Consider the following 13,829-nt stretch of genomic DNA (forward strand, 5'->3'; position numbering starts at 1 on the left):
TTGGTGGTATATAGTCCTGTATATGGAAGAAATTGTGTATTTCTTTCAAACGCACAGAATGGAATACAGAAGCATATATTGAGGGAAAATATATTTATGGTACAAAATAAAATCTTTGCGATATGAAAGTTTTGAGTTCGAAATTTGTATGGAGCTACTTCAAAGAAAGAAGTAGCGAACGCTATATTGTAGCTCCTTCACGAACAATGTCCTTTCTTCGTTATATAATATAACGTTCGCCACTTCTTTTTTTCAAGCAGCTCAAATTTCGAATTCAAAATTGATAGTAATAATGATGATACCTTGATATTTCTTGCTATCTCTGAATACTCTGCAATCATTTTGTAGCTGTTTTGTATATACATTTTTTTTTTTTTAAAAATTTTAATCTAATCATTTGTTATTCATTCATAATATGCGTAAGATCGTTAACAGTTTCCCCTCTTGTTTCAAAAACTTAGCAAAGCTAATTTTTACTTGACGTTATTGAGCCAGTCACCAAAGTGTAAAATCCGTATTTTAAGAAGTTTAGGTTAAACAGTTTTGCGTACTGTATATTTGAATGGTTTATTTTAGTTACAAACTATAAGTAAAAATAAACCAAAATTTCACATTTGTAATAGTTGAGTAGCGCTGATGATATTTAATAACGGCTTCATATGTGTACTGTAACAGTACCTTTTTGATTTTATTCCAGGGCTCTCTCTCCGAGACTTAATTCTTCACTTTAAGCACAAAGCGTTGTTAATGTTCAAACTCATATTGCTGGAGCGAAAAGTGCTATTCTTTAAATCTCCAGTACAGCAACTGTGCACAACTATACTCTCTCTTTTATCACTACATCCTGGAATGCTGGAGAAAGGACTCAAAGAATCCGCGTGTGTCAGGTGAGTTTGTTTTTAAACTATAGTTATATTGTGCTAATCTCTTCCATGAGAGAAAATTATTTTCCGTATATTCGGTAGACAGAATTATCACATAGATAGATATAGATAGATAAGTAAACAATCTTCTCCGGGGACCAGTTTTAAACTTAAAACATCTCTGCATCTGTATCTTCCGACGATAGTGCCAATAACTATCTAGCGAGTAGATGACAAAGAACAAGGATTGCTAGCATGTGTTTAACGCTATAATGCACAAACCTACTTCGTACATGATACACCACTTACTGCTGTTCCTTCTATAGCGTCCTCCTTCTGCTGGCTACTCTTCTGGAAAGCGACATATGATGGCAGCACTCCCCAAACATCAGCAGGAAGTGTGTCCAAATGAACACAATGTGCAATAATGTCGATTAAACATTTATTTATTTATTGTCAACACAACAGGCTATAGCCCAATTACAGTGTTGTAAAATACGCAATTACATGTTCGTAACTCTTGATAACATAACTTGAATTCACAACTCTTGATAACTCATGATAATGGCATTCCGAAATTTCTTAGGCGACATATCACATATATCAAATTCATTGTTATTTGTACACATTCTATTATACAAAGCTGTTGTCCTCCAGATTGGTGATTTCATCATTATATTAGTTCTTGATTTTCTGCAGTAATAAAGACCAGTGTTTCTACGTACTTTTAATGTGGGGACATGAAAATTCAATAAAGAAACTAAGTCAGGACAATCCAAAATATTTTGCGTTACTTTTTGAATGAATAATAAATCCATCATATGTCGCCTTTGTTCTAGTGTAGGAAGATTAAAGTTAGCAAGTATGGTTTTACAGCTGTCAAATGTAGGATAAATGAGAGTTTCTTTATATGTTAGAAATTTAAAAAATTTTGTTTGTATTCTTTCTAATTGCTTGCGATGTTTTATGTGAGTCGGATTCCAAATAGTAGAGGCATACTCTAACTTTGAGCGAACATATGCATTGTACAACTTCTGTAATGTTGCACAGTTCTTAAATTCTTTTCCCGTTCTAATTATGAATCCTAATAGCTTGAATGCTTCGTTTGTTATATTTACAATATGATTGTCAAACGTTAACTTAGAATCAAACGTAACACCAAGATCTTTAACTGAGTCATGCCTATTTACTATATATTTATTAATTTCATAATTAAAGTGACGAGGAGATTTGCTCCTAGTGAATGATTATACTTTGCACTTGCTTTCATTGACCCCAAGATGATTCGAAGAGCACCAGTTACCAATATGATTTAGACCTTGCTGTAGCTTTATGTTGGCGTCCACAGAATTGATTCTAGCATATATTTTTAGATCATCGGCATATAGTAATTTTTCATGGTCAGGAATACAGTCAGGTAAATCATTAATAAACAAGAGAAATAATAATGGTCCTAAATTTGAACCCTGGGGGACTCCCGAGGATGCAATATATTCTTTAGATTTGTATGCATTAAAAAAAAAAAACGGATTGTTTACGATTAGATAGGTATGATGAGAAGAATTTAATCAGGGACGGAGAAAAGTGAAAAAGCTTTAATTTTTCTAGTAATATGTTATGATTAACTTTATCAAAAGCTTTTTCAAAGTCAATATAAATCACATCTACTTGGCTGCCTACATCTAATGAATTCGCTATAAAATCTGTAATAATTGCCAAATTTGTTATTGTGGATCTTTGTGAAATAAAGCCATGTTGTTTAATTGAGATTACCGGTTTGACGTGATTAAGGATTCGTCGATACAAGATATGCTCAAATACTTTGGCAAAAGCAGGTAATATTGCTATGGGTCGAAAGTTGGTAATATCTTGACTATTGTTGGACTTCGGAATTGGACAAATTAAAGCTGTTTTCCATTTGTCTGGAAAAGTGCTTGTTCTTAGTGATAAATTGAATGCAATTAATAGGGGATATTTAAATATATCAGCGCAACCCTTCACAATGTAGGAGGGAAGTCCGTCAGAACCAACTGCCGTTTTGGACTTAAGGTTCTTAATAGCCATTTCTATTTCATTCAAATCTATATTTTGCAAATATTTAGTGCTCCTATGCTACTATATATATCTCATCTCCCAGATCTGTGTTGGGATCAACTATCGTTTCTGAAGAGGAAACATACACTGATCTAAAATACTTCGCAAAAGTATTGGCTATTTCCTCGTTACTACAAAGATTATGACCCTGAAACTTTAATGATTTGGACGGTAGATGTCTTTTCCTATTTTTAATAAAATTCCACAATTCACTTGAATTCTTAGTAATAATATTTTCAGTATTATTTAAGAATGTTTCATAAGCTAATTTGATGTCATTTTTAACTTCTTTTCTCAAACGAGCAAATTCCATGTAATATGAGGTACTATTGCTAGTTTTTAGTTGAAATTTCCTACGATAACTTGCCTTAGCCTTCAACTTATTAATTATGTCTTTAGTGAACCAGCACGGAAATTTCGAGGCAGAGTTTTTCCTGCGAGGGGCGCAAGTATCGAATATTTCATAGATAATATCATATAGCCTACTCACTAGGTCATTAACATTATTGTATTCCCTTAGGCATTCCCAATCGACACCCATTAAACTAGTATACAATTTCATAAAATTCGCCTTTCTAAAATTGTAGCCAAAAATGTTAGAATTATAACCTACTTTTGAACGACTTTCATGATGCACATTTATTACTATAGCGGGATGATGTTGATCTTCTGGCACTAATGGTAGTAATTCCCTGATAATTTCAACAGATTCTAGTGTAGATAAAACTAGATCTAGAGTACGATTATTATTGTTTTGTATGTGATTAAAAGATTTCATATCATAAAAAACCATGAAATTATGTAAATTTTGACATTTTGCGGTACTATTTTCCAGATTAAATTCATTGTTTTCTGTTTCTCTAATGTTAAAATCACCAACCAGGAGAACAGAACAGCCTTGGGGACACTTACTTTCAATACGTTCAAAAAAACTTCTATTTTGTTAAAGTAATAGAAGCCTACGAAAACTATATCGAAATGGTTACAAATGTCTCAAAGGGTTAAAGCACGACATGGTAAGTCGGACACCCGATTTTGAGTCCGGGTCTTGTCGCATATGTTTACACTAAAAATGATTGTATCTTGACTGATAGAGAATTAGATACCGAATTGTGATCATTGGTGGGAATATAATCTTTATTTTCTATAGTGAGATAACTTGGACGTCAAACTGAAGATTCGATTTCAAGTCTTATGGTCTTATATGTGTAGTATTTTATTATTTAGAATAAATTATGCGTAATTTCAGTGTCAGATTTCTAGGATTCCCTGGTAGTAATACAATTAGGGAGTAAAACAACTGACAGGAAAATTATGCAGAGAGCCATGTGAGACTAAATATTCTACAATCACTGGCAGGTTGATACAACTTGAGATTTTATACACTTGGATCCTTGCGACCACTTCACCTTGACATAAATATTTCTCTTTTAAATACCTTCTACTTGTCGTTATATTCACATACGTTTTCCTTCCACTGTATTATCCATTAGGTCCCTAGAATACAATTCAGATAAGTTCCTGTTGAGTGCCATGTGTTTTCATGAGTTTCTGGTGCATAACACCCTGTTGGTAGGTCAATTTCTTCTTATGATAGACAGGATGGCTCAGAGGTTGAACCCTCACTACTGGTGCAAATGGTCTCCCATTCGATCCCAGTACATGTGAATTTGTGGAGGACAGCATCGTGTCCGTGTGCTTTCTCCAGTTTCCTCCCAAATTATCATTCCACTAATTATTTCAATTTCATTAATCACCTGTCTTTTGTAGATAGGCCATAAACGTTCTTCTCACTGTCTTTATTCCATCAGTTCTTTCGTCATCACGCATGTGCAGCTATGATCTATTTCTCTTAGCTTACAGTTCATAACTGCGGGCATTGAACGAAAGATTTAATTTCATTTGTGTTTTGGAAATTATGTTATGAGAGTCGGTGTTATAAGAACAGCACATCATAAGACGGTAGTTAACCCTTAACGGTTCACTATCTTTTCTGTCTGTTTCCGGCACTGCTTGCAAAATAATATATCCACAGACTACCTTCCGCGTAAAATTTACCAGACTTGTCACCAGGAGGCTATAGCTTCTCTGGATCGCGGAAAGCATGTACACAAATAACCACAAGGAACAATACCTGAAAATAATAGTCTTCAAACGCAATAGGCAAGATCAAAACATGTGTAGCCAAATGGTAACGAAAACTCGTTAAGGGTTAAGGTACTGGCTACGCGCTACGTGGAAGCAAACTGGGAGAAAGTTTAACAACTTAAACTGACGCATGACTACTAAGGCCCGGATTTGTATGTAAAAAACACTTTTTTCTTTTTTTTTTCGAAACACGTACAAGCCCAAAACAAAGTTTATTATTCCAATTAAGAGTCTGCAAGTATAAAAATAACACATAAAAATACACATTTTCTGAAAAAAGTTATGTAAATACATACTTTTAACATTTTTGTAATAAATACATATTTTAAATAATTTTCTGTTACTTTATTCTAAATTTCACAGCGAATTGTTTTTTCTTTGTCTTGAAAGAAATTATCATCGGGAAAAGAATAGGCTGCATAAATCTATCCATCGTATTTACATGCAATTTCCCACGTGCAGAAACAGCGCCGTCATAAATTATGCTTATCAGTGCTGGTGTAACTTGTGCCAAACGAAGAGCTTCTAAAGGAGCGCTGTTTACTTTCAAGCCAAAATTGAGGGGAGGACAAGTGACCGTAAGTGAAGGAGAGGTATCGAAGACACAGCACTATACTTCATATTATTAACGAAGGAGAAGGGTTTCATTGCAGTGCGTTATCATTGCCTCCACCACCATGATTTGTCAGACGTGATGATGCTAGGGCTTCCAGTCCGGCTTCAAAATCCCACCCTAATTGTTGCTCTTTTACCAGAAGCTTTTTGGTGCCAAACGTCTCTTTCCTTCGTAATATTATCGTGTTTTAGTGTAGACATTTGACCCCAGTGCCTTATAGGCTATACAGAACCACGTTGTGTGACTCTTCTTAATTGAGTCAGTGTCGTATAATGATCAAGTTCATAATGATCTGTGAGTTAACGATGCCCAAAGTATAATCCAGTACGCGTGAACATTTAGAATACTACGCATTGGAATTTAAAAATATTTTTACCGCCAACGGTACAATCTTATTTTGTCAACAGTGTTCGAAACGTGTAAGTACAGATCAACGTTCGCAGGTAGTGCAACATTTGTCAGGTAGTAAATATATCGTTGCTGCGTCACATATTTCATCACGACGGAGAACCTACTGCACCCTCATCTTCCAGCGTCACAACAAATACACAGTACTATTTAGATTTATGTAAAACATTCGTTTCTGCTTACATACCCCTGTATAAGGTAAACAATCCCGAGCTCCGAAATTTTCTTACCAAATATACGAACTTAAGTCCTTTAGATGAGTCAACGCTTCTGAAAAATTATCTACCTAAGTGTTATGAAGAAACATTAACACACATTAGATCCGTATGTAAAAACGAAAAAAAAAAAAAAAAAAAAATGGGTGAGTATTGATGAAACTAGTGATTCAGTTAGTGTTAGAAAGGTGGGAATTGTTATAGTAGTTGTACTGAAAAATGTTGAAATAATTTCCAAACATTTCTTGCTAGCCTCTAAAGAACTTTCAGTTACGAATCACGTGACAGTTGCCAGGCTGTTCAATGAATCTTTGCACATTTTGTGGCCGAATGGTATGAAATATGACAATATTTTGCTTTTTCTGACTGATGGTGCTCCTTATATCAGGAAAGCTGGTGAAGTTCTTTCTGTATGCTATCCTAATATGATTTACGTGACATATGTTGTACACGCCCTACATCGACTGTGTGAAAAAATCCGAATCCTTTATTCTAAATTGGACAAGTCAGTGTTAAATTGGAAAAAAAAAATCGTAAAATCGCCAATTAGCATTGAACTTTTCAAAGAAACATATCCCAATCCTTCATTTCCTCCAACACCGTAAACATGCGGTGGGGTATCTGGTTTAATGCAGTATTATATTATTATGCGGAGAATTTTGAAGCATTTGTATCTGTTGTAACTAACCTAAGCCGAGACGATGCTTCATCCATTGAAATTGTTCAAAATTTAGTAAGTGGCAGTGGCTTGAAATGTAACTTGGTCTTCATATTTGCCAATTTTGGTTTCTTGACTCACCCTATAAATAAACTAGAAACTACGCGAGATTTATTGAGTACTTCGGTTAAAGAAGTATAATGCATTGAAAGAAAGCTGAATGTTCTTTCTGCTTCGAAAGTTGAAGTCGTAAGAAAAAAAATTAAGGATTTATTTGAGAACAACATTAGCTATAAAATATCTGAATTATTGAAAGGCCAAAATTGATGATGTGAATATTCGTGGTGTGCCCCTTTTCAAATGCGCGACGTTAATATCGTGTGATGTAGAATGTTCCTTTTCTTAATATAAGACATTATTTCATGACAATAGGAATGGCTATACGATGGACAAGAGTTAGTTATTCGCATGGAATTTCGACATCTAATAAATAGAAGCTATTGTTGAGTATCAGTATTTTTCTTGTGCTGTGCAGTTTCCCATACTTTTCCTTGTTATTTTTTGAAAAAAAAAAAATTTTTTTAAAATTTTAGCAAATATTTATTCATTTTTTAGTACATAAAAAATAAATATTTTACAGTTTTTAGCACATAAAAACCGGTATGTGTGTGTCATTTAATGATTTCCGGAATGTTCAATTTATGTTCCCATCTTCTTCAGTTGCGTTTTCTTAAAACTAAACTGCAACACTTAATTACATCTTACGGGCTTCAGTCAGTCATTCCTCTCTCTCTCTCTCTCTCTCTCTCTATATATATATATATATATATATATATATATACTATCTACCAAAAGGTCACAGGCCAGTCTGCCAGGACATCGCTGTAAGGAATCCAGAGCAACCTGCACGACTTCAGTCATTTCTTTCGGTGCAGAAGGCATTATTGGTGATCGTGCGTCAGGCAAGGAATCAGTTGACTGAAAATGGCGCAGACAAGAACTTATAAGCGTTCAATAGGGGAGTCATCATCGGCTGTCATATCGGCGGGTTTGTCGAATCGTGCCATTAGTGCTCAATTACGCCACCCAAAATCAACGGTGGGTGATGTAATCCTGAAATAGAAACGTCACGGTGTCACAAGTGTCCCTAAACAGCCCGGACAACCCAAGAAATTGAGGACAGGGACCGTAGAGTGCTGAAACGAGTGATATCCAGCAATCGCCGTCAAACTGCATCTGCCATCCAGCACGAGTTGCACACTGCATTGAGCACATCAGTTTCACCGAACACTGTCATAACAGAACTGCATGCACTTGGTTTCCATGGTAGAGCAGCTGTCCACAAGCCACACATCACTCCAACGAACAAAGCTAGGAGATTAGCATGGTGTAAGGCTCATCGAAATTGGACCCTTGACCAATGGAAACATGTGTTATGGAGTGATGAATCACGCTACACGTGTTTCATGTCAGATGGTCGGGTGTGAATGTAGCGACAACCTGGAAACGCTTCTTACCAGACTGCATTGTGCCAACAGTGAAATTTGGTTGTGCTGATGGTGTAATGCTGTGGAGTGCATTTTGATGGTTCGGCCTAGGCCCGCTTGTTGTTGTTCCTGATAACATGACGAATGCAAATTATCTGAACTTTTTGGACAATTTAGTGCTTCCTACATTGTGGAAATTGTTTGGAATGGACGTATGTTACTATCAGGATAATAATGCCCCTTACATGAAGCTGCCAATGTTATGCCGTGGTATGACGAGAACAATGTGTAGCGACTCCAGTGGCCTGCTCAGTCGCCTAATTTGAACCCCGTGGAACATCTGTGGAATGAATTGGAGCGGCGTTTAAGTTCCAGACCAACTCGTCCAAATTTACCTGCCGCACTTGGAACCGCCTTGCAGGATAAGTGGGCTGCCATTCCGCCTGATAACTATCAGCAACTGGTGGAAAGCCTTCCTTGGAGGATACGTGCTGTGATCCGTGCCAAAGAAGGCCCTACCCGATATTAGGTACGTCATGATTTGCTTCATTCCGAAAGTTGTGGAGTGACCGGTGACTTTTTGGAAGATAGTGTATATTAGGGGGGTCCTTATTTTCACATATCTGAAATGTCAACCTCTGACCCTTTAATATTGTTCCTTTCTACGAAAAACAATTTTCTCTAAAATTTGAATCAAATTGGTTAATATTTAGAGATGTCTCAAGCGATTTAAAATTATTGCCAAGTGTGCTGCAGAGCACAATGGAAGTTGTACATGACATGCTGTCGCGTTATTATAATTATTCATTCCATCATGTATAAATTAATGATAAATAATATTAAATACAAAGGAAAGTAATAAGCAATATATTATATCGCAATGATTTTATAGGTAGAGACTAAATGACGTCCGGGCAAGTTTTTTCCCTTCACCAGTTTTATTACAAAATCGCTAATTACAAAACATCTTTGATTACAAAGAGTAAATAGTGTCTTTCCCTTTATTGACCAGGTGAAGGGATATCGATGTTTTGCCGGGTGAGTCTTGAAGGAAAACCCTCAGCCCAAGGCAGCTTCGTGGGGCGTGGTTGTAGTGAGGATCCCTAGTCCAGTGTGACATAGGGTATAGGAAAGGTGTACTCCTAGTTCAATGCGACCTCAGAGCAGGTGGTGGTTAGTTGATCAGTTGATCGACTGATGCCAGGTCCCTCCGTGGTTGCGCTTTTATTTGTCCTCCTCGAGTCCTTTCGTGAGGTCCGTCATCTTTCCGCTTCCTCCGGTGTCTTCCGTGTTGACTTCTCGTCTGCTTCATTGTTTGTAATCAATAACACGTGTTTTATTAACATGTGCTTCTGTTATGATGTGGGGATCCTTACACCCCCCCACACTGGACAAAAAATAATTGCAAGATTATTTTTGAGAAAAATACACATTTGTTATAGGTGAAAGTGAGTTGCACTATAATGCTGACACATTTGCAGACACTTTAAAAGACACTATAGAACACTATAGACACTATAATACACTGTAAAATCACTATGATACTTTGTTGTGATATTTATATATATGTAATGGTAATAACACTATGTTTCTGTCCTATCTAACCAGGATCAAAATAGTCACTATCATTTCCCTCAAAGTGGGCAGAAGTGCTATCACTGTAATTAATAAATGTATACCAGTTCATTAATGGTTAAAATTGGTATCTATGTTTATGTCACATTTGGTATTTGTAGCCTGTATTGGTTGAGTCTCAAAGTTAGTAGTAGTCGCCGGTGAGTTAAGTCTTTCTAATGGTAAAGATATGTTTAGCAAATTAGTTGAGTTTTTGTTTTGTAACGGAGCTTATAAAAGATGAGGCACAGATAAATTATTATTAGAATTAAGAAAAGGATAATTGTTGGTTTTGAATTTGGAAAATTTTCGTTAAAACAGAAGAAAATAGAGATCGTGAATTTTTTGGTTACTCTGTATAATGTTATTAAGAGCCTGATTTTATGAACATCCTGTATAAGGAGAAAAAATGGCGTAATAAGCATTCATGTACTTTCGTATTAAAGAAGCGATGCTAGAAACAAGAAAGCATTGTATTTCGACCTTGCAAGGATTAATGACTTTTTTGAACTTAAAAAAAAAGAAAAAGAAATGTTGATCTTGCATTTGCTAGAAGAACGGAAATACTGAGGTAGTGAAGTTAAATAACAGAATGAGATACAGTTTATAATTGAAATAAAGAAGTGGGATATTATGTTAGTGCTTTTTTTTTTTTTTGTTTTTTTGTTTTTTTGTTTCTTCTGTTGTTACTTCATCATCCGTTCCCGGTAAGTACTTGGAATTATGTTATATTCTTCTTGTATTTGTGCCTCTGTCTTCTTAATTTTGTGTTCCCTCTTTTTGGTCCTCGTAGAATGGCTTCCAGCGGTCCACCGCAATTTCTTGGATTCTGTTTCGAAATTTGGAAGGTAATTCCAGACGATATAAATTTGGGTTAAGCTTCTCTAAAATTCTGACTAGTCCTTTGTAATGAATAGTAAAGTGCTCAGGTAAACCGATCTTTCCTGTAGGGTAATATACTAAAACAAGGTCCCCTGGGTTATAAGTTGTCTGTTTGTGGCGTTTGTCATAGAACTTCTTTTGTTTAACATATGCCTGTTCCAGGTTAGTTTGTACTTTCTTCCTAATTGCTGTTAATTTATCCCCGTCAACTTGTATGTGTTGTTTAGATTCGAGCGTACATTCTGTCGGGATCCTAGGTTCGTATCCAAATAATGAGAAACTTGCTGAATATTTGATCCCACCTTGTATATAAGTATTAATGCCAAAGATAACGTGTGGTAGCCATTTCTCCCTATCCGTATTGTGTTCTTGTACAAAAAAATTGAAACAATTTTGTATAATTTTGTTGGTTTGCTCTACTAATCCTATCGAAGCGTGGTTATATGCTGGCAATATTTATAGGTGAAATCGTACTTCTGCGCTAAGTATTGCAAACGAGCCGCTCCATGTACTGGATGTTGGTCCCAATACAGCAATGTAAATACTCCGAATTTTAGAATATCATATTCTAAAAATTTCTATATTTTCAGCATTAATTGTGTATACTGTCTTTGTAATAACATAACATGTAGCTAATTCTTTGTCTACTAACATGTATTTATTTCGTCCCTCTTTGCTTGAGAATGGCTCCAGTTCATCATATACCCATGTTGTTGCTATATCTCCTACAGGGTGATGTAGTAATTCAGCCTGTTTCTTTTGTGGTAGCTTCTTTAGACGTTGACAGTCCTGGCACGTGCGTATTTTGTGAGTATGAGAGTTTCTGAGATGCGGCATGTAAAATTTCTTTATGGCGGTTTTATAGGATTTTGAGAAACCAAAATGAGAGTTGGTTGCTTGGCGTGGAAGGTTGTGAACCACAAGTTGGCTAACGATTTGGTTATGCATAGAAGATATAATAAACCATAATCAGGATGGTTTTGTTTCCTATATAATATGCCGTTTTTGAGACCAAAAATCTTGCTGATCTAACTGTGGAGATTTTGTCAGGTTCCTTACCCTCCAAGTCAGAAATGATGTCCTTGTAGTTGTCGTCCTTACGTTGCTCTCTTACGATGTTTGGTAGAAGGTTGTTATTTTCTACTTCTATAGTATTGACTTGAAGACTATTTGATCTAAAGGCATGATAGTCTTCGCCTTTTTATTCGCTATTTTCTTCATTCTCTTCTTCCTTCCTGATATCTTTTGTTTGTTCAAGCCTACTAACTATATCTGCTAGATGTTTGGACCCTGGTAAACACTGTATATTGAAATCATAATCGGCTAAGAATAGTTTGTATCTGGTATATTTCCCAACTTTATCGGGTTGTGTGTTCATAGTTGCTATGCACTTTGCGTCTACGTAAAGATTGAATTTTCTGTTTAGTAGAAAGTTGGGAAATTTTCGCAAGATATATATGAGCGCGTATAATTCTTTTTGCCACATACTAGCTTTCTGTTCACTTTTCGTCAGTCTTCGAGAACAATAAGCGACTACCTTCTCAGTATCAGTTTTTGGGTCATAGCAAGCGAGTATTCCAGCTATTTGCATTGCATCTGACTACTGTCGCTATACACGCGAATTTCTAGAGAGTCGTCAAAATGAGCGAGTGAAGAAGCTTTTAGTATGTCTTCTTTCAATTGTTCGAAAAGAACATCATGCTTCTCTGTCCATTTAAATTTAGATTTAGAGATTACTAATTGCTGGAAAGTCTCGATTTTTATTGTGAAATTTTTGATATGCTCTCTAAGATATGAACATAACCCGATAAAACTTTTGAGAATCCGCTTTGTAGTTGGCTTTTTTAAATTTCGTATTTCTTGGCTATCTTTGGAGATATTTTAATAGATTCTCCACTAACGAGGTGTCCTAACACATTAAGCTCTTGGTAACCTGTGTATGTCTTCTTGGGAGATGCCCAAAAATCGTGTTTTCTAAGCTTCTTAAATAGTAATTCTAAATCTTGTAACTGCTGTGGAAAGCTATAAGCGCTGGAAATAATATCATCTGCAAACTTGCAATCCTATCGGGTAGCCGTTCCAAAATCATCCTCGTTGCGACAGACAGGGATTGTGAACTTGTTTTATGTCCCATTGTGCACCTCAAAAATCCGCACGACTTTTTGTTATGATTGAGCTCGAAGATCATATATTTTCGGCTCTTAGGATGCAACAAAATTTGGAAATAAGAACTAGAAAGGTCAGTAATTGTTATGAAGGTTTTTCCCTTTATAGAGTTTAGAACATATTCTGTAGATTGAAATGGGACTGATAAATACTTGGTATAGCTGTTACACTTCTGCAAATTAAGAACTATCCTAAATTCTTGTGTGTTATGTTTCCGGAGTACCAGAAGTGGAGAACAAAATTCATTGTTGTCTGTGGGTCTAATTATTTTTGCATTGATAAGTTCTTGAATCTGTTTGTCTACCTGGTTCCTGATATATAATGAAATTGGTGGGGAACGGTCGTGAAATACAGCAGACTTAGAAATCCTAATTTTATGAGCATACCCCCTAAAATATCCGGTGTCATCAGGGGCATACGTAGAAACATCCATATACTTGAACAATAATTTATAAACTGCTTGTTTTTGCTTTTCGTCTAAATTGGGGTGACGTCAAAGAGCTCTTTATTGAAGAGTTTTTCTGTGTATTTTAAGCGTTCTTCAGTTTCTTCTTTTGTCTTAAACTGGTATGCTTTTTCTAGAAAATTTGGTTCTTGTAGGGCGTTAAAAGAAATTTCGTGCCTTTCCTCTATATCAGCCACTGGGGTATTCCTCTTTATAGTGACGGTGCTACTAAG

The 13,829-nt window shown here is 35.8% G+C and overlaps 1 protein-coding gene across 2 annotated transcripts in view; it reads left to right on the forward strand.

The window, feature by feature from the left end:
• Positions 1–13,829, forward strand: part of LOC145672132 (late secretory pathway protein AVL9 homolog) — a 73,977-nt gene that overhangs the window by 16,210 nt on the left and 43,938 nt on the right. For both annotated transcript variants that reach the window (XM_081741432.1, XM_081741433.1), the window contains exon 4: positions 698–887. In XM_081741432.1, the coding sequence (XP_081597558.1) occupies positions 698–887 (190 nt within the window). The remainder of the gene's footprint in view (positions 1–697; positions 888–13,829) is intronic.

The sequence above is a fragment of the Thermobia domestica genome, chromosome 15 (genome assembly GCF_964235325.1).
Source record: "Thermobia domestica chromosome 15, izTheDome1.hap1.1, whole genome shotgun sequence".
Taxonomy (NCBI): domain Eukaryota; kingdom Metazoa; phylum Arthropoda; class Insecta; order Zygentoma; family Lepismatidae; genus Thermobia; species Thermobia domestica.